This window comes from Macaca nemestrina, chromosome 9 (assembly GCF_043159975.1).
Source record: "Macaca nemestrina isolate mMacNem1 chromosome 9, mMacNem.hap1, whole genome shotgun sequence".
NCBI lineage: Eukaryota > Metazoa > Chordata > Mammalia > Primates > Cercopithecidae > Macaca > Macaca nemestrina.
In genome coordinates, this window is record NC_092133.1 from 132778996 (window position 1) to 132800987 (window position 21992).

General features: G+C 42.6%; 1 protein-coding gene across 36 annotated transcripts in view; it reads right to left on the minus strand.

Annotated features, from left to right (window-relative positions):
* LOC105490600 (CUGBP Elav-like family member 2) overlaps window positions 1-21992 on the minus strand; it is a 649919-nt gene that overhangs the window by 215493 nt on the left and 412434 nt on the right. For 2 of the 36 annotated variants that reach the window (XM_071068805.1, XM_071068804.1), the window contains exon 1: window positions 8990-9007. The exons of 33 other annotated variants lie outside the window; for them this stretch is intronic. Coding sequence is in view for 1 of the 3 variants with exons in the window: in XM_071068808.1 (XP_070924909.1) it covers window positions 8990-9034 (45 nt within the window). In the remaining 2 variants the exon portion in view is untranslated. Of the gene's footprint in view, window positions 1-8989; window positions 9035-21992 lie in introns of those variants that run through there. One more of the 36 variants, XM_071068808.1, reaches the window with a different exon arrangement.

Below are 21992 nucleotides of genomic sequence, written 5' to 3' on the forward strand. Positions count from 1 at the left end.
ACTCTCCTGCCTTTGTTACTACAGCGACACAGAAGGTGACATGGTGGCACTGCCTTTCTGGTGCATCTTCTTGTTGAAGATTCATCAGTCCTGATCTAGTTTCAGCCTTGTTCATGTATCTGGTCAACTGGATGGTGGCTTGAAAAAGTGCCATAAGTAGGCCATTCTGTCCGAGCATCTCCACTCACCTTTCCTGATGAAGTCACCATTGGAGACAGGCAGGGGAGCAGGGCTCCTCCATCCTCGTTTCACAGAGAGTGACACAGGAGTTAAGTGACTTGCAAAAGGTCATACAAGCAGTCATCGGTCAGGACCAAAATAGAACTGGGGGTTGCTGACCTCTTCGTCTCCTGCTCAAATGATTCAAGGACAAGAGAAGTGACTCCTGAGCTGTAAAATAACACTACAGGCTTTTGATTTTCTCATCCTTGCACAGGATGAGCTAAGACGTTTACTTGCTTTAACGTTTCTCTTCAACATACAAATAAGAAGCTGTTGAACTGGTGGGGAAAATCTAAGGCCAAGAACCCCAAAGTCAGTAACTTCAGCTTTTCTACTGACTAGTTACAACCTTATGCAAAAATCTGAAGTCACCGTACCTCAGTTCTTCTCTTTACAAAATGGAGACATTAGGAACTACTTACTGAATATACTAATCTTTTTTTGCTTTTTCTTTTTTTAAATGGAGTCTCACTCTCTCGCCCAGGTTGGAGTGCAGTGGCATGATCTCGGCTCACTGCAAGCTGCGCCTCCCGGGTTCAAGTGATTCTCCTGCCTCAGCCTCCCGAGTAGCTGGGACTACAGGCACCCACCACCACACCCAGCTAATTTGTTTTTAAATTTTTTTTATTTTTATTTTTTTTTAGTAGAGACAGGGTTTCACCATGTTAGCCAGGATGGTCTTGATCTCCTGACCTCGTGATCCGTCCGCCTCAGCCTCCCAAAGTGCTGGGATTACAGGCGTGAGCCACCATGCCCGGCCAGAACATACTAATCTTTTCACAGAAGTGACATATTTTTGAGTATTGTTACTCAAAGTTCTGGGGGCAAGGTGCATGGGGGCTCACACTTTGAGCTCACACTCCCAAAGCACTTTGGGAGGCTGAGGCCTGAGGATCACTTGAGGCCAGGAGTTCAAGACCAGCCTGGGCAACATGGAGAGACTCCCCATCTCTCTCACATTCGTATGAATATGGTTTTTCAGCATGCCACTTAAGAGGAAAACAAAGATCAAGTGGAGGCGACCTACTGAAAACAGTACACTGAGCCTTGAGTTCGGACTACAGAGAACCAGGATGAAGAATCAACACCCATTCAAATGGGGTTTGCTTATCATGCAACTGGGCAATGAGCCCTCAGTTGGCACTACTAAAATATATCACCTTCGCTGTGCAAATCAGGCTTGACACAGGGCCTTATTCAATTCACAGACATGCTTATACTTCTGCAAAACTAAAAAAAAAAAAAAAAATAGCTTTTAATTACTATTTGTTTAGCATCTAAGACAATTAAATGCTTCTGATTACCCTTTTGTTTTTAAAAACATAGAAGCAGAGAATAAACATTTCCACACAGCCATTAGAGCAAAATGCCTTTTGAGGCAGAATGCTTTGAATGCATTCTGCCTTATAAAAAATGTATAAAAGGATAGCGCAGAAAAAGGCTGTGAGGCATGACATGGCCTATCATGTTGTGCATGCATGAGTTAGCTTTTACAAGATCAGAACCAGAAGCTCAGATGAATCCTATTCGACCTAAGCCTGATGCTTTGGAAGTTCTGGGGTCAGTGGAAGAGCCACTCAAAGGTACCCTCTCCGAAAAGTCACACATTTTAAAAACACTTGGGTGATCTTGTTATTCTTCACCTAGGAATGGAGACCACCTGCTCTATTTTAATGTCAGCAAGGCTCATGTTCATGTCATGATACCATCACACATGTGGTTTTTTATTTTATCATAAATATTATGTGACAACACCTCAAGGCGGACCCAGGTCTAAAGGAGTGGCCTCTAGAGCTGCTGCAGAGAATGGGAAAGCTGGAAGCATAGGTAGACAGCAAGACCTCGTTAAGCATCCTCATCCCTGGAGAGCCACTGGCTTTTTCGAATGATACCTAACGAATTTCTAGAGGGCAAAACATTTTGACTTTTGTGAAATCAGCAGGATTGATATTGTCACACCCATTGAATGAAGAAAGCAACTCAGAGAAGAGACTCTTCCAAAGCCACACAGCCAACGTCAGAACTCAAAGCCAGTTCTCCTCAGTCCACACATTTGGCATTCAACTAAATCCTTTAATGAACCTAAAAGAGGTGAGTAGAGCAGGATGATACAAAGGAATAAAATAGGTTATCACTGTGATTTACAAATCATTGCCTCGTATTACTCAGAAGCAGCGTAGCATAGCGGGTTGAACGTGCATTCTGAAACCAGACCTCTCAGGTTCACATACAGGTTCTGCCGTTACCAGCTGTGTGATCCTGGGCCCAAGACTTAACCATGCCCAGGTTTCCTTATCTCTAAAAAGAGTGTGATCATACCACTTAAATCATACGACTGTCACGTGGATTAAATATAATAATATCTGTAAGCCATTCAAAATAGTATCTGCCTTAGTTTAAGTGTTGTGTACGTGTTGGTTAACAATGAATAAATTATTCTACTATGATGTTGAGTGTACTTCTCCAACTGACATAAACAACTTACTGATGAATTTTTCATAGACACCACCCTAATACCCTGGTTCAAAATTTCTTTTGACAAATTCTGATAATTTTCTTGGCTGTGTCATCGCACAGGGTCTCATTTTCTTCATTGAATTTAACAATTGAAGCTACCACCACTGGACATCCAACTTACTTCGCGGAACTCACCAGGCACTCTTCTCTCCACAGCTTGAAAACCACCAACTGATTTTGCCAAAAAATCGGCACACCCAGCTGCAGCACTAGCGCTCAAGACCTGAGACCTGAAACCTTGCTGGTCAGTTTCTGCTTAGCCTCCAGGCCTCATGTGTGTGTTAGTGAACATGCGCTGACTTCTCATATGTTTAAGTTAGTGAACACGCAGACTTCTCCTACGTGTTAAGTGTGTGAACATGCACTGGCTTCTTGAACATGTAAGTTTGTGAACATGCACAGATTTCTCGTTGAACTAAGTCAACAGACTCAGGCATCTCTGGTGATTAGGTTTCAAAAATTAAGTCTAAGAATAGATTGCTGAAAAGGCTCCACTGTGGATAAGTCTTGGCCATTCACTGACAGTTACAACTGCAGATGGCTTAGTCTTTTACTCTTCTGAAGGACGGTTTGTACATTTCTGCGATCTAGTGTTCTTGCAGAGAAGCAATTCAAAATATTAATTTAGAATATTAAATTAGAAGGATTTTATCTAGAAATTAGGAATACTGTCCTGCAGGATTAAGGCCATTTTTAAAACTGTTTGCTGTTTTCCTGCATTTATCATTTGGAAACCAAGATACAGCACCATGCTGGCTGCTACAGGGAAAAAGGTCCTTCGTGTTTCTTCTTCACATACCAATTGTCAAAGCATAAATGTCAGATATGTTTCAAAGGAAGGCGGTATAAGATGTGAAAAAATCAGCCTATTTTTCACTCTATGATAGGGCCAAGAGACATGCATAAAATCGATTCCTGTGAAAATTATATTTTTAATACCACTGACAACCAGCAGCACCAAACTGGATTAACAGTGGTGATGAGTAACTTCAATCTCCCTATGTTTTCATCATGCATTTCAGTATTTTGCTTCTTAGGTCTATTGTTTTTCCTCTGCAACTCTGTTAAGCGTCAGCTGTGACTTTTTGAATAGCTTTGAGTAATGGGATCAGCCAATGTTCTGTACATGAAGAAATTCCGTATCATTCGCTTCTCTAAAAATACTGCTGCCTGCCACTGGCACCGATCAACAGTGATGAACAGCTAAAGGGACAAGCAGGTCTCTAAATTTACTTCGTATCTGACAGCCCCTCAGCAGATATGGATAATGGATCCCTATGACTCACAAATACAACTCCCTCCTACTACAAGCAAGCCCTTTCTTTTCCCCACAAGAAAGGGCAAGAATTCCTAATGACCCCCTTCTTCCTTTCCCCTTTTCAACAATCCAAGGAGAGTATGTTAAACGCCTGTAGCATCAGGTTCTTTGCAGCTGCCGGGCCGGATATAAAACGCTAGTGAAAACACACATTCCTTTTTATCTCTTAAAAGAGCCATTAATGTGAGTCTTATGACTACATTTAAATCAATGTTACCAATCAAATGAAGCTGAAAAAGTCAATTTGTGTAGAGGTGTACATCTCACTACTGTACCTTGCTGACTTCCAGATATTCACGTGCGTACTGCATATTAATCTGCATCCTGGACCATTTGCAACAAGTAGATCCCCACACATTCATGTGGGGCCAATTTTATTGTTCCAGTATTTATTCTTCAAATTCAATTTGAATTCATTCTTGCAAAAATGTTTACTGAGGCCCTACTGTGTGCCAGAAGGTATATACACTACATGTTGGGAAGCCAACGGGGATACTAAAGGGACAGAATTACATACAGAAAATCAGCTATCTACTGAACTGATGACCTTTAAAAAAGAAAACACAATTGTGACGTTTTGGCTGATCAGAACTCAAAATCGTGTGATACATTTTCGCATCTTCTGTAGTGGGTGTTGAAAAAAAGGCACTGATCTTTTCAGAGTATAAACATCTTTGTGAAGTTTAATATGTTAGGATACATTTCAATTTCTCAAGTCAAAAAATTAAAGGGCTTGGCCAACCCATTGCAATGCAACAATCACTTAGTAAGAACCCTTTCTTTCTCAAATTCACCATCATCATCCACTCACTCAACCGCAAACAGAGAACAGATACTTGACTGCACTGAAATTCCAACCATGGGCCTTAACTTCAAATCCTCTTTTGATTTACAACTTGACGAGAGTGTAAGTAAGAACATTAGCAACTTTTAAAGGGTCATTAAGTGGCTTGTGACAAATCCGTATTTGGTGTTATAAAAAGACATGACACAGCATCCAGAACTGTCAAGTTTTCTTTGATATATTATGTATTTACTGTTATACCAGTTTCATTCATTAATGCTCCTTCACATTTGTTTTGTACTGGCATTGTACATAAATACTATTGACCTATTATGCTTGTGCATATTAAGAGATTATTATTTCTACGTTCAAAACATTTCTTAAAGTATTTTTGATCATTACTCATTTCATTGATTGTTTTTACTCTATGTTGAGCACCAGGCCCTTTCTTAGGTTTTAAAATGAGAGAGACAAATGAGAACGAGGAAACCCTAAAATGAGCTATTATATCAAACTTTAAAAAGGTAAGCAGAGGGAGAAATAGGGAGGAACATAATAATCAAAGCACAGAAGCGTTTCCCAGAATTGGATTTGTTATGAGCTGTTTTTGCCCAATTACTACTTTAATTGAACCATCTATAATTCCTTCTGCTGATATTTTTAGTTACAGGAAGCTAGACACAAATCATATGTGAAGCCAGAAGCCAGCACATTTTCTGACAGCAGAGACTCCCTAAAGTCTATCAAAATGAACAGAAGAAAGAAAAAATCAAGAAGTGATGGTCCTCGATAATGACACCTGTCAAATCAAGAACCTTGCTTTTGTTTCTTATGTTCCTAGGCTGGCTGCACAGAGGAGACCAGCCAGGACCCCAACTCATGCAAATCCATACAGGCAGACCTGCTGGGAACCCAGGTCTAGGCAGACTGTCGTATTTAATAAGGGATTCTCAAGAACCTAGCCCCACCAGAACACCAGAGGCCTTTCTCCAATTTAAGGAATGCTTGCTTCTGATACAGGGCGTTTATAAAATTCTACTTTCATATCCCATGTATATTTAAAGGGGCAAACACAGAAGACCTTCTCTCCAGCCAGACATATTTCCACCACCATATCTCCAGCATAGTTTTAATTAGTGAGAAAAGTCCATCACATTTTATCGTCCCCTTTCCTCCACCCTCCGATATGTTTCTATATTCCCTTAACAACCAATTAGTGATAGCATAGAGAAGAATGCCTCCTATAACATTCGGTGCCCCCAATTCCCCATACACCATCTAGTGGTGATAATAATGACATTAATAGCAATGATGATGCTGATGATGCTATCCTCAGTGAATTTAAAACACCTAAAAAGGCCAGTTTAACAGTGAATAAAACATAATCTTGATTTTCCTGTTGGAAACATAAAAAACGAAGTGCTTATATATTATCTTGGCAAGAATCACTGCGACCTCCAGGTTAGAACGCAAGTGAAAGCCATCTATGTTTTAAAATAAGAAGATATTGATTCACTCAGTAATTGAAAACTGTGTTTCCCTGTTCATTGGCTTTCCCAATACTGGTAGTAAGACAAAGTGTTTCTGAAGTCAGGACACAAGCTTTGGATATGGGCTACGTGTGTGGAAATGCATTGCGTTTACTCACGGTTCTGTTTCAAAGATAGCTCCCTTCATAAATTAGTTTGCACTTGCCATACCCTTGTCTAAAAATCATTTGTGCTGCCCCAACTTCTCGTCTGACAAATCCTTGCATTAAAATTGATCATTACTATTGCTTTTCCCATAAATATCGTTGTCTACATTTTATTGCCACTTGAATTTCTTCTCCTAAATAAACATCAAGACATCTTTTGCTATCCACCACATCTACTTCTTCCTTTGCTACCAGAAAACACAGCAATGAAAAAGCGATAGATACAGCCAGCTATCAACCCTTCACTTTCATTACCAGTTGGAAAGCTGAAGCACCACTCCGAGCCTGACCAACGGTTCTAGTCCCTCTCGCGTGAATGTGCCTGTGTAATAAGAGGTGACACACACTTGCGTACCATGTGTATGTGTACATATCCATCACTAGGAATGTCAACGTGTCCTCGTCTTTCTCCAACTCCTGCAGTTTCTGACTCCCTTTCCTGCACTGCATAACACATCATCTCAAATTCTTCAAGTGTCCTAGTAAATGTGATCTTGATGGTGCTTTCTACTCCCGAGATACATCTTAAAGAAAGGAAAAAGCTCACTATTCCCAAGGCTGAGATGAAGTATAATATGCAAGAGCCTATAAAGCAGGACTTTCTTGAAAGACATTTGTACCTAGTAAAATGTGGTACGTACAAGAGCATCAGTTCAGGGTCTGCACAGAAACAGGCCATTGATAAAGTTCTGCTGTACTATTCCATGTATACGTAAAGGTACAAATATCAAAGAGGTCTCCTCAAAAGCCAAAACTGGAGACCAGAAATAAGCCAGTAAGTAGATTTGAAAAGTTACTCTGAGTTATCCGTCAAATATGCAGTCTGTTTTCCATACAAAAATCAGGCTGAGCACACAGGTCGCACTGTCAAAAGAATAGCTCTCTCCTCCTCCAAACATTTGATTATTGTAAGTCAACCGAATTCAAAAGATCAAACTTCCACTGCTTATATGAGAAATCTCTAAGACGTATTACTGTGTGAGGTACTGACTTGTTCTCAAATTGCCTGTGGAAACACACTGAGTTTCAGCGCATCCAACATGAACTTGGGGCACTTTGCCTGTAGGACAGACATAGCACAGGAAGATGCATCCACATGATTTCAATCATATTTCATTTCTAACCTCTACGACATAGGTCACATTGCCTATGTGAAAAGAGAGACTGGCTTTGTACCAGACAGACAAGCATTTAGAATCCTCTTCAATCCATAACCAACAACGGTTACCCATTAAGGAAAAAAAAAAGAAACATAAATCCTCTTTGTGACTGACAATAGGCTTCCTCTAGAACTGGCAGGCTATGCTGGGAGGAAAGAAAATTTCTCGGTCTATGAGACAGATTTTATTGAATGCAGATCAAAGAAAAACTAAGCTTTTTCTTACGAATCATTTTTAACTACATCTGACAAACACTGATCAGTAACAAAGGCCTGGGAAAAGAATCCACTCTGTGAAGCTACTTTACTTTAAAATATCACTAGATGACCTACCCAGTGAATAGGGAGGTTGTTCCACAGTTTTGTTTGGTTGATTTGCCTATCTTAATCACAGAAGTTTTTAAAAATAAGTAAAACCATCTAGTGGGAAGAAGATGGAGATTAACACATTAGAAAGCCCAAAAAGTCTCTGAGCCTCTGATTTAAAAAGTACTCCATTAATAAATGCTACATATTATTATCTCATCCAAATATTCCAAATCCCTTCTAAATGACAGCTCCCATTTCAGAGGCAGGTAGCAGCATGGAAAAGGGTAGAGAGTACATCCTAACTGAATGGTACTCAGAGTGGGAGAGGCTGAGCTGATTATCTTCCAACCTCACAACCCTTCTCCCCAAAGGGCCTTGCGAGACGTTCTGTAGTTTCCACAGTTTTGAAAGAACTCAATAAAATGCTCATTGCAGTGCTGCGTTTCCAAGGGCCTTGCTCCTTGTTAGTGGGGTCTAGGCTTCTAAGCTCTCAGGCATGAAATGAGGTGGTGGTTAAGGTCAGGCTTGCAGTTCCTTGACAAGCAGAAACTGCCCCCGGATGAGGCCTCCCGTGGGCACACTGTAATCTGGAATTCCAGAAGAAAGGGGCCTTTGTTGGTGCACTGCTGAGAATGCCAACGACCCCGGAGAACACTCTCAACATTACACTGGCTGTCTCACTGCCTTCTCCCCACTCACCAAACAGCAAACAAAATGCCACTCAGGCCTCCTCCTCTCTTCTCCTCTCTGACGCTCTGCCTAGGGACATGATCTCCATTAAAGCCCCTCTGTTTCTACTCCATGTGTTAATGTATTTCGTCAGCCTAGCGGTGTACACCAAACAGAATAATAAGCAGAAGCCTGGTCCCGACTTAGGTAGTAGGAGATGGGAAAAGAAGTACTAAGCATTGGATGACTTCCTAAAACTTCATCATTTGTTTCACATTTTTTCTGTTCCACTCAACGATGGGGATGAATACTCACACAGAAAAACATACTCTAGGTAATGCATCTAAAGATGTAAGGTACCTAGAAAAGAACAAAAAGCAGGTTAATTTTTTTTTAAGACATGGTCTTGCTCTGTCGCCCAGGCTGGAGTGCAGTAGCACGTTCAGGGTTCCCTGCAGCCTTGACCTCTCAGGCTCAAGTGATCCTCCCACCTCAGCAGCTGCCCTCCCCCCCTCAAAGTAGCTGGGACTACAGGAACATGCCACCATGCCCAGCTAATTTTAAAAAATTTTTAGTAGCGATGAGGTCTTGCTGTGTTGCCCAAGCTGGTCTCAAACTCCTGAGCTCAAGCCATCCTCCTGCCTCAGCCTCTCAAAGTGCTGGGATTACAAGCATGAGCCACCGCTCCCAGCCCAGGTTCACTTTTTGAGACACAGATTAAAACACGAATCATCAAGAGTCCACTCCTGTCACACTGCTCTCTTACCTGCCTCGACTCCCACCACTGACTAAACTGCTGCGAATAAATTTCCTTTTGTTACAAAGTCAGGGGGCGGGGAGGAAGGAAGGGAAAACTTAAAACATATGCATGCAGGAGTTAAATAACCGGCCTGCAGAGCACAAGCGTTGCTCCCTCAACAAGGTTAAAGAGAAGTAAGGAGAAACTCACAAAACTTTCATAGGCAGGAATAGATTGTGAGGGGTAGAAAGACTGAAAAAATCACTTGCTCTAACCTGGGAAAGGAAAGAGGCAGCCCAGGGCAATGAATTCAAGAGAGCGCCTAGCTGTGTCAGAGGAAACCTGGGTCACAGTCCTTTGTCATTGGTATGTGGCTATGGGCACTGTGACTCTTTAACTTTCAGACTATTTGTGTGAAAATGACAACATGGGGCAGGCATGATTTAGAGGCTCTTTCTTGCAGCTTTCGAATTCTAGATAGAAACTCAAGTCCATTCACCACGTACATGAGGCTCCAGTGAGTCCTGGTATCACTGCTTTCTTGGAGGCCTTTACCCATGATGCCCAAGTCTGTTTGCTATTCCAGAAACAAAATCAGGGTCCTAAAACAGATTCATGGATATGTGCCAATTTGTTAAATATATAAAGGTAGCAATACACATTAGAGGAAAGCAGATGGAATACTTAGGATATGGTACCATAAAAACCAGCTTACTATTGAGAGAAAATGCTGGATCCGTAACTTATTGCCACAAAAGCAACAACAGAAACACAAAAATCTTTCCCTTCTGAGGGCTGTAAACGTTTACATATGAGGTATACCTACGCAGCTAACAGAATTAACTGCTGGAGAAAATATCCATGATGGCTTGGGATGAGGAATAATTTCTTAAACATGATTTAAGTCATCAAGGAGTACACATTGACAGAGCCACCTACAAAGGACAGAGTAGACAAAATTGGAAGATGTGTGCCACATCTAAAAGTGAACAGAGGATTAATAACCAGACTATAGGAGAGATCAACAAAAAAGACAAGAAACCCAATAGAAAAATGTGCAATATGAACAGGTAATTGAGAAAAGGGAAAGGAATCCAAACAGCTAAGAAGTTTATAAAGAAAAGCTCAATCTAACCAGTAATCAGAGAAATGTAAATGAAAATGGCAATGATACAGCTATCAGATTAGAATGAGAAAGTCAACACCAAGTGGAGACGTGGGGAAATAGGAAACTTCATTCACAGCTCCTGGGAGTATGAATGGGTCCAGTCATCCCAGAAAAGATCTCCCACACTTGGTGAAGTTAAGTGTGCTTGTGCCCTGCGGCCTGAGAACAGAACCAGACAAACCCTCCTGCCAAGCCCTAAGGGGATATGTGAGTTCACTGCAGCACTATGGGAAGTATCTGGGACTGGGAGGCAGCTGAGGGTGCTATTACCAGGGGAAGGAACAGGTAACATGTGGGTGATCTATGTTATAGGACCCACGCAGCAGTCAGAAGCAAGGAGTAAGATGCACACCTAGCAACACAGGCAGTTCTGAAGACAGTATAGGCCAAAAAAATAAAAAAAAAATCAAACAGTGAACCAGAATCTACAATCCCATTCATGTAGGTTATAAAACTAATTCATGCGAGTATCTAATTTTCCAGGATACATACACACCTAAACCAAGGGTTGACACACCCTAATGGTAACCTGTGAAGGGAATGAGCAGGGAGTACGGGCTGTGGGGAAAACAAAATGAGCATCCCCGCATGGACTGAGGGGGAGAATTCTGCCAATCAGCACTGCACATCTGCAGGAGGCAGGAAGGAGCGGGGAAAGGGAGGGAGTGGGGAGAGGGGGAGACGGGGAGACAGAGAGAGGGGGAGACGGGGAGACGGGGAGACGGGGAGAGGGGGAAACAGGGAGAGGGGGAGACGGGAGAGGGGGAGACGGGAGAGGGGGAGGGGGGAGATGGGGAGACAAGGAGGGGGGAGAGGGGGAAATGGGAACAGGGGGACGGGGAGAGGGAGGAGGGGGGTGGGGAGGGGGGGAGTGGGCGGGAGGAAGGGGAGTGGGGAGGAGGGGGAGTGGGGGGAGGAGGGATAGAGGGAGGGGGAAGGAGGGGCAGGGGGAGGGGGAGGGGGAGGGGGAAGGAGGGAGAGGGGAGAGGGAAGGGAGGAGATGGGAGGGGGAGAGGGAAGGGGGGAGAGGGAAGGGGGAGAGGGAAGGGGGGAGAGGGAAGGGGGGAGAGGGAAGGGGGGAGAGGGAAGGGGGGAGAGGAGAGGGGGAAGTGGGCAACGGGAGGGGAAGAAGGGGGAGGGGGAGGGAGAGAAGTGGGGAGGCGATGAAAGAAGGGCAAGGAGAGGGGATGGGGCACAGGAAGCAAAGAGAATGGAAGAAGGGAGGAGATGAGAGAAGGGATGGGGAGAAGTAGAGGGAAGAGGAGGGAGGACGGGGAAGAGGAAAGGGGGAAGGAAGAATGAGATGAAGAGAAAAGGGGAATGAGAGAAAGGATCCAGGAATGAGAGAAAGAAGAAGGGGAGACCTGGCTTCACTGCTTCTTTTCAGAAGTGACACGTAGACTGGATTAAGGGTTCAGAAGCCAAACATTAGAGTACAAGACTTTAAAATTGAAGTGAGATATCTTAACTTCTAGAAATACGTTTGATTAAAATATAGCATGGTATTCAATCCCCAAGTATTTGTCAAATACTTGGGACTGCATAAGTGTGAATTCAAACTACAACTAATCATCCTGTGGACAATGCTGCATTCCTCCAGTCTTCTGAAGGGTAGCACCTAAGCAGCCAGACTCTACAGACTGCACTCCAAAACATGGAGGTGGCTATTGGTGGATGATAGGATTCCTTCCCAGAAGCTCCCAAGCGTGTGGTGTCCATATCAACACACACACACCCCTGGAATCCACTTCTCTGGGAAAACCAAACAATTCGGGGCCCGCATGCCAGTTTAGCCTGGAGCTGCCCCGCTAGGAGAGGCAGGTGCGGCAGGTTTGCCACAGCCCCCCAAGTCCTCTCCCCAAAACCAGCACTGCTCACCAGGCCTCAGGGACACCTGAGTTGGCCACCTTGCTCCTGCCGCCAAACACTCATTGCTGGGTGGGGACAGCTAGCTAGGCAGCCTCCTGTGCCGCTGAGGAAACCGGTATCCACACAGCTCCCTGAGTACAAATCACGTTAAGTTTTATTTCTTTGTTTTTGTTGTAGTATCAGCCATAAGCCCAGTTCAAGTCGGAGGTCTGGAAGGGCTGGGCTCCCTCTGCAATCTGCTGGGTGCCGGCAGGGGATAACGAGGCAGGGAAGGGAAGCCCTGGGCTTTCCTCTGCAGGCACAGGAGGTGCCCCGACAGCCTTTCTGTAGGGAGGTTTAGACAGTAAGCCTGAGCTGAGAAGCGGCCTGCACACTGAAGCATCACTGTCCCCAAGGACTACACCGCTCAAAATCCCATGCTGTGTGTGTAAACAGAACCACAATTGCAATGCCCGTTTCATCCTCGGGTGTTAGCTCCTTCCATAAAGGCCACAAGTCCAAGTGATGACTGTTTACTCCATGGAGTATTCATTGTTCTCTTTATGTTAATTTTCCATCCTTTCTTAAAATATCTCCTTCAAATGCTCAGGGAATTCCACCCTGGAGGGTGCTGGGTCCTTGTCCCCATTTCGTAGTTCTACAGAAATGAACATATTGTTCCCGTTTCAAGGCTAATATTAAAAGTGCCAAGATGGGCTGGGCGCAGTGGCTCACACTGATAATCCCAGCACTTTGGGAGGCTGAGGCGGGCAGACCACTTGAGGTCAGGAGTTTGAGACCAGCCTGGCCAACATGGCAAAACCTTGTCTCTACTAAAAATACAAGAATAAGCTGGGTGTGGTGGTGCATGCCTGCAATCCCAGCTACCTGGGAGACCAAGGCAGGAGAATGGCTTGAACCCTGGAGGCAGAGGCTGCAGTGAGTAGAGATCATGCCATTGCACTGTTCAGCCTAGGTGACAGAGCGAGACTCCATCGCAAAAATAAATAAAAAAATATAATAAAAGTGCCAAGATGAGCAAGTTCTGGGTTTGGATGTTTTCTGGCTTAAGCTTGTCTGTAAAGTGCGTAATACCTTCGAAAAATGATCAAGGTATAGCTGATAACAAGTCCGTGTGGGAACGATACAAACTCTTCATCATTTCTCTGCAATATGAAGCCCTGGTACCCAGTAACCACATTCTATCAAAAGAGCCAAGTAAATACTTGCATAGCTTTGATTTTTTGTTCTCATTACAAAGAATCCGTAAGTGAACCACACACTATATACAGGCAGATAAGTGCTATGAAGAAATCTAAAGAAGGGTATGAGGTGGAGTGTGACTGGGCAGTAGTGGATACTGGAGCAGAATCTCCGTCAGGCGGGGGAGCCTCCAAGCTCTGTGGACATGCAGTGGGGAAAAGCACAGGGAGGATCCCAGAGCAGAGATGTCTGAAGGTGTCTGAGGAGCAGCCAGGGTGCCAGAGCAGAAAGCTACAGAATGACCTGGCTAAGAGAACACGAGATGGGGAGAACATTTACAGTGAGCTGGGGGAATCAGAGAAGGAATTAGGTTAGGGATACGCAACCCCAAATGAAAACCCAGTGACCACCTCTAGTGGGCAACTGGAAAATTTTCACAAAAGGCAGGGGCTGCAGACACATCCAGGAGTCACCATTGCCTTGGAGATGATCAAGTCATGGCCAACTCTTCTGGAAGGGTAAGAGCAAGAGCAGTGGGTATGTCTTATTCTGCTCCGGGATCTGTTCTATGATTTTACAAACAAAACCTCCCTTAGTCTCCATAACACCACTTTGGGATAGGTAACTTAATTATTCCATTTTACGGATGAGGAAACTAAACAAACTGATGAATTTGAAGCACAGAAAGCAAACTGATGAATTCAAAACCACAGAACCAGGAAGTGAGGTAGATTCCAACCCAGCCAGGCTGGCTCCAGAATCATTACTTTCAATCAGGACTGCAGGTGGTAAAAAAGCACTACTATATTTGTTTTTTCGCTTAGTGAAAAATCAGGAGATATTCTGTTTAATCTGGACTTAAAGTTTTATTTCCCATCGGATAACCCAACTGGTATGTTTTGAATCACTGTTTCAGTTTTGCTAATCAGGAAGTCACAGGGTTGGGAAAAAAAGATGCTTGGCCAAAACTATGTCTCAGCTGAACCAGGGTTTTCATTCTATGACAGTGGACCAGCTTCAGAGAAGGTGATTACACAACTGTAATTGGGAGCTGCTCCTGCAGCTCACTTTTCACACTCATGAGGTCACCCTCTGCCTGCCACATGCTATATGGAGCCAAACTATGTACTACCTATACGCATTGATGCCGAGTCTCTGAACATGCCCTTGTTTTCCCAGATGATTCCTATTCTTATCAACTCCAAAGAGTATTATTAGAAAATGAACTGTATCTTGCTTTCAATAATGTTTTACTTCAGTGCATTTAGTGAACATTTTTCTTAGTTCAAGAGTATTTTGTTTTTCTGGAGACAGGGTCTCAGCCTGTCACCTAGGCTGGATTGCAGTGGCACAATCACGTCTTAGTGCAGTCTCAACCTCCCGGGCTCAATCCATCCTCCCACCTCAGCCTCCCTGGTAGCTGGGTCTATAGGCACATACCACACACCTGGCTCATTTTTGTCTTTTTTGTAGGGACAAGCTATTACCCAGGCTGGTCTTGAGCTCCTGGCCTCATGCGATCCTCTTGCCTTGGCCTTCCAAAGTGTTAGGATCATAGGTGTAAGCCACCGTGGTTGGCTCAAGGGTATTTTTTATGGCCCAGTAACCCTGGGAAATACTTAGGTTCGTAAAGTCAATTTTATCAGAGTATTTTGTATGTTATTTGCTGGAAGTTGAAACTCATATTTTTAAAATCTCATTATAGAGTTTGATCACCTGACAGACGATTATAATAGATTCTAGCACATAAAAAATGCAAGTAAATAAATCAGAATGCAAGTAAATAAATCTGGCTAACATTCTTTAAAAATCACCTTCCTCCGGCCAGGCACAATGGCTCACGCCTGTAACCCCAGTACTTTGGGAAGCCAAGGCGGGTGGATCACGAGGTTAGGAGATCGAGACCATCCTGTCTAACACAGTGAAACCCCATCTCTACTAAAAATACAAAAATTAGCCGGGCGTGGTGGCGGGCGCCTGTAGTCCCAGCTACTCCAGGAGGCTGAGGCAGAAGAATGGCGTGAACCCGGGAGGTGGAGCTTGCAGTGAGCCAAGATTGCGCCAAGGCACTCCAGCCTGGGCTAAAAGTGAGACTCCATCTCCAAAAAAAAAAAGAAAAAAAGAAAAAATTACCTTCCTCCAAATATATATAGACTTGTATTATTTGACATAATTTGTGGTATATTAAACATGGTTTGATAGGAACAGCAGTCAATATCAGTGATAATCAGATTAATGCTGGAGACAAAATACTACGAGCAAAAGGGTAGTGTCAGTCTATTTCGTTAAAATGAATAGTTTTCATGCTTTGCTGAATAAAAACAGAACAACTGACCATAAAATTATTACCTACATTTCTCCCATTTCAAGAAAGGGTAAATTTAGGAGTCAGTAAATTCTACTCTTCCAAATTGTAAAATATGCATAATTTTAGCCTTCCCATCCCAATAACAGTATCATGTCTCAGAAGAGTTTTTACTTTAATCTTTTGGGCTACCTAACTACATCTATATATGAATTCACCCACTTGTTAGCTATTTTTTCAGTATTTACTGGGCTTCTACAAGGAACCAGTAATCAGAACTCAATCTTGAGGGAAAGACAAATATAACCAATACCAGCCATGCAACAATAAATCAAACATGAGCCAGGCACAATGTTTAATTGAATGTGTCGAGAGTTGCGTGTGGTTTATCTCAGATAATCATGACAACCCTTTGAGAAAGGTACTATTCCAATTCCTCCCTTTACATATGAGAAAATTGAGGTTCAGAGAAGTCAAGTAACTTGGTTTCATAGTTCACAGTGAAAAAAAAAAATCAGGCTACAAACACAGGTTTATTGGATTCAGAAGCCTATGCTTTTTAAAAAGAGCACTAGGCCATGCAGCCTCTTGTAAAATGTTAATAAAAATGTAAATGAAAATATAAGCTTCTATAACGTTATGGGAATAAAAAAAAGCAAAAAAGAAAAATCCATAATGTACAAGAAAGCATCAGGGCAAAAATTACACCTGAGTTGAATCTTGAATGATGAAAAGAAGCTCTTTCAGGTTGAATCTTGAGAGATGTAAGCATGGTGTGGGGTTGGCTGTGGCAAAGTGTGGATTTTTTTCAAATACTGATAAATGGGTGACTAGCTGGGGTGAAGAGTGTACAGGAATCACTCGACAAGAGGTTGGAAAAGGCAGATGGCAACCACATTGTGGGGCACACTTAGCACTTGCTGAGAAGTTGATGCATCACCCGTTAGGCAAAAGAGAGGCACTGGAGAATTCTGAATAGGGAGTAACACGATGAGACTCGGGTTTTACAAACAACAGTAACTTTTGTGTAGAGGTAGTTGGTGGCTGAAGAGGTTGTTCCAACTGTGCAAGGGAGAGGTGGTCTGTCCATAAACGATGAAGAGAAGGGAAAATTTTTAAACTGAGGAAGAAAAAACTGACAGGGCTGAGGTTTCACGAGCTGCAGGGAGAGAGGAAAAGGAGTGAGGCATGATTCCGAGGCATGCTTGGGTGGGTTTTATAAGACTTCCATGGAGAAACAAAATTACTTAAAGGGGGAAATGAGTTCTATTTTACATTGAATTTGGTTGCCTAGGAGGAGATTTCCAATCCAAAATTACTGGCATTCAAGAAAAAAGTAGGGCTTGAGATAAGGATGTAAAAGTCAAGAGTCCTAAGGATGCTGTCCGAAGCCACCAGCATGGCTGAACTTGGTAGTGGGAGAACAGGGTCCCGAGTTTCAAGGACAAATCACATACATCTCCACGGAAGCTACAGACAATGGTCTGCTTGCTATGCCTGAAGAGAAGTCCAATTTTGGAGACACATAACTTGCTAAAAGAATCAATAGCATATGCATTTGTTCTATCTTCAGCTATAGCAGAAACTGTTTATACAGGAAAACTAAAGTTACCTTATGAACTGAGAATTGCTTAGATGTTTAAATTTGTTTCTTACACAAAGAAGAACCAGCTAATGCCTTTTTCTTTTAATTGATTACTTTAGAATTGGCACAGTCAGGCAAGTATCTTGAAATCCACTGAAGTCCTATTTTTGCCATGGACTGGAAGGAAGGCTTAAGTAAAAGCTACTGCTACTTCTATGAACTTATTTTTGCTTAGGTAATGGATTTCACTGCATTACAGTCTGGTCTAAGAGTGTCAAATTCAGAAACTGTGCACCTGTCAATGTGCTAAGTAAAATTGACAGGGACACTATTATACTGGTCAACCACAATGGCTTATCAAGAGCTCTACCATGCTAATTAGTTCAGTAAAGGCCCATGATGCTTCTATAGGAAAGAAAAAAAAAAAAACCCTTAAAAACACATTTTTACAATTTGGACTATAACTTTATTATGGGAGTTTGATGCTTTCTCCCAGGAAATTGCTTTAAACCAGGATACCTCAGCAATAATGATATTTTCCTGTCATTATCGAAATTGTCAACAAAAGTGCAGATCATTATAATTCCATATAAGATACAAAGAATGGAGCAGTAAACTGGATACATTTCCCACAGGATGATATTAAAGGAAAATTATTCCAGGCAAGGGAGAAATGATGCTTGGTATGCAGAGGTTACAAGCGTTTCCATTGTGCTACAGTGGTAAAAACCTACCAGTCAGCCAGTTAGTAAGGGTGGATCCTTGTGTGTAGAAAGCACAAGTCAATTTTCTACAAAGTAGTTTTAGATCATGATGTTGCCAACACCTGACTGCACCTGAATTAGTGGACAAAGTCATTTATGGTATTACCCAGGCTGTCAACTTCTCTGACCTCGAAACCCTCTCATGTCTTGGGTTCTTTGACATTAACACTCTCCTGGTGCTCTATGTCCTGAGAGCTATTCCTCTCTAACCTCTTCACAGTCTCATCTTCCTCTACCCAGCTCAAGAATTGCTACGCAATCTCATTCACACCCATGCCTGAAATTACACCTATATACGGTCACAATTTCCATGTCCAACCAAGACCTTTCTTATGACTTAGGGATCTGTCCGTCCTGTTTTCTATTCGATACTTCCATTTGGATGTCTCAAAAGTATTGTAACTCACTCCACATATCTGAAGCCTAATGTTGCTGATCATTTCCTCCAAACCTGATTCCCTTTCAGCAACTAGCCCTTTGCCACCACCATTCATTCAAGTACACCAGTAAGAAATCCAAGAGTCATCATTTATACCATCATCTCTCACCCTCCATATCCAATCCATCACGATATCCTATTGATTTCCCCTTCTAAATCTCTCTCAAACACCCAATAACAGAAACAGGATTCAGAAACAAAATATTTTAGAAACAGTCAAGTCTCAAAATCTAACTAGATAGCCTCAAAGGTGTTTAGTGGAATAAACACCTGTGGATTTTGTTTCACTGAATGAAACCTTCCAATTCACGGAAGTAAGAGAAGAAAACCAGACAGCTGGTATGTGAGACCTCCCTTAACAACAAACATGGAAAGAGAGTTACTTTGCTTTTCTTACCTCCAAGGTACCTGTTCATTGGGTTTGCAATGTTAAACATTTTTCTGTGCTTTAAAAACACCTCATATTATAAAATGCTATGGGAACTCTTTGTGGATAGGAAAAACCCTGCACATTATTTCATTCATGGACTTAATGTTTGAATGGTGGGAAGTGGTATGAAGTGTGCCAGATGGGTTGAGTATTATCTTTTCTTTCCAATATACGAATGAATTGCACGGACTTCTAAAAGTTCCCTTTTCATTTCCTAGAGGGTATAATCCATTCATATTTATTAGGAACTCACATGTGGTCCTGAATGAAGGTGTCCTTCACTTATGAATAACGTATGTTAAGGACTTATCCAAGTAACCAAAACAACCTGTACCCCAAAAACTACTGGAGTAAAAATCTAAAAATTAAAAAAAAAAGTATGTGGACTTCCTAGGAATGGAAAAGGGCCAAGAGGATTTTCTACAATTAGCATCACCCTTAACTGACATTCCACAGCATCAACTTGTTTGCCTTGGGTGACTATGCATTATAAACTTATTTATTTATTTATTTATTTATTTATTTATTTAGAGACAGAATCTTGCTCTGTCACCCAGGCTGGAGTGCAGTGGCACCATCTCGGCTCACTGCAACCTCCGTCTCCTGGGTCCAAGCGATTCTTCTGCCTCAGCCTCCTAGGCAACTGGGATTTTAGAGGAGCCCGCCACTACGCCCAGGTATTTTTTGTATTTTTCAGTAGGGACGGGGTTTCGTCATGTTGGCTAGGCTGATCTCAAACTCCTGACCTCAGGTGATCTGCCCATCTCAGCCTCCCAAAGTGCTGGGATTACGGGCATGAGCCACCGCACCTAGCTTAAGCTGTTTTTTTCTGTTATGCGGAAACAAGAGTTTCCAATAATAGGGATAACTATGTAATGTACAATAAATTCAGAGTTTTACCAATAAAAATAGTAGCAATCTACCACTTTACAAGAAAGATTCTGCAATTTACACAGTAATGTATAGAAATAAAATATTCCACAAAGAAAAGCCAAATATGTAAGGGTAACAAAGAAATTTGTTGAGGAATAATTCTACCTGATTGTGAGTAGCACCACCTACAAAATTTCTGTGAAATTAAGTTACATTGGTGTTAATGGTGTCGCAACTCATCAGAAGTGGAAACAGAAGGAAATCTGGAATTCTACGCTCAGGAGCTCGTCTCCTTTTTAATCCATCTCTAAAATATATTTGTCTAAGGCAAAGACCTAGTAAAGAGCCAATGAACAGAAGAAGAAAAAAATCGAGCCCAAGGTAATTTTAAATGAGAAATAAAATCTGGAGGGAAACCATGCCAGAATTTATTGAAAAACAGATTTTTCTCCTTCAAAAATGTTATTAAAAAATACGAATGTTTTTGTGACTTATTGCCAAGTATATTTTATAAGCTCTCTGCTACTCAGATGTACCATACTGTACAATGTGATGGATGGGGGCTATTAATCACTTTTACTGAAGAGTAGAACAGCCCATGCAACACACACTGGTATGAAAAAAAGGTGAAGGTATTCTAAGAGTACGTTCATTTCCTCATAAAATCACATTTCATGTATCCCTTGGTTTTTCAAATAGTTCCTTCCAACTGACTCACGTATTTTGCTGGTCCTGAAAGACGGGATGCTGTGTGGGGCAGAGGGTTGTCTCATGGTCCCCAGGATGACAGTCCTAATTCATTCTCTGGCCAAACTTTTATCTGAAGTCATCTGTGCATTTACGGCAAAGCTTATTTGCACTTGTCTGTTATCTGCATTTTAAACCAAACCCAGTTTTAAATATTCTCCTGCTGGACTGTGCCCAAAACTGAGGGAATGAGAGAGGTTCGGGGAAGCTGCTCTCACGCGTGGCCTGCTGCCCAGGTAGAATTATCACCCGGTGCAGAGCCAAGCCTCGGTCAAATCAGCTGTCCAGCAGTTCACAGAAATTAACCACACAGATACAGGACAAAGTGGCAGCAGTTTACAGAAAAGTATGGCCAGAGATTCTATTGTATCCAGGGCCTTTGTTATTTCTACAGAGAAAACGGTGTGCTCATGACACATTTATACTTATCATGTATTATTTGTCTAAAATGGAAAAAAAAGAGCGTGCTCACTGTGGCTTTCTAAAGGAATATGTGATGATTTCAGTGTCTGTTACCTCTTTTTGGGTCCTCTTCCTTATCCATTTTTTCCCTTATTGCTTCCCTAAGTGCCCCTTCCTCTGTGATCCCTTTTTCAAGGCTGAAGAATTGTTATCCCTCTGCAGTATATGGGGGTTTGAGCTCATGTCAACACTCCTGACCTAAGGGCAAATGGAGCTGAGCAGGAGGGAGAATTAGACACCTGCCTCTACTTGCCACAGCTCGGAGACAGGGTCTATTGCTCTCGGCTGAACCAGAGGAAAGAACACACTGGCTCCCGAATCTTCACAGGAAGACTAGATGAGAGCTGCCGAGTGCCCATCGCTGCTCACGGCCCAGAACATCCTACTCCTCAGTCTCTTTGTCCCCGTCCTAAGACTGTTCTTCACTCAGTCCATCCAATCCAAAATACGGGCATACGAAACACACCTCATCCTTCACCCACACAACATGCTCAACCTTTGTTAGTCACGTGACTTTCTTTCCAACATCATCCTGAATTTGCTTTTCTGGTGAGTACCTAGGGACAGCCCTGGTTCGGTGATGAGGTCTCACAGCCTGTGGTGAGTGCTCACTGTTAGTCTGGCTGTGACTGGAACACAGTCCCCGCAGGGCAGCATCCAGTGCTCCCTGATGCCATGTGTGAGATGGCATGTGGTCAGTGGTTACATGGGTTAAACCCCCGGAGGCCAGGCCTGGAGGAGAGACCCAGCTCCAG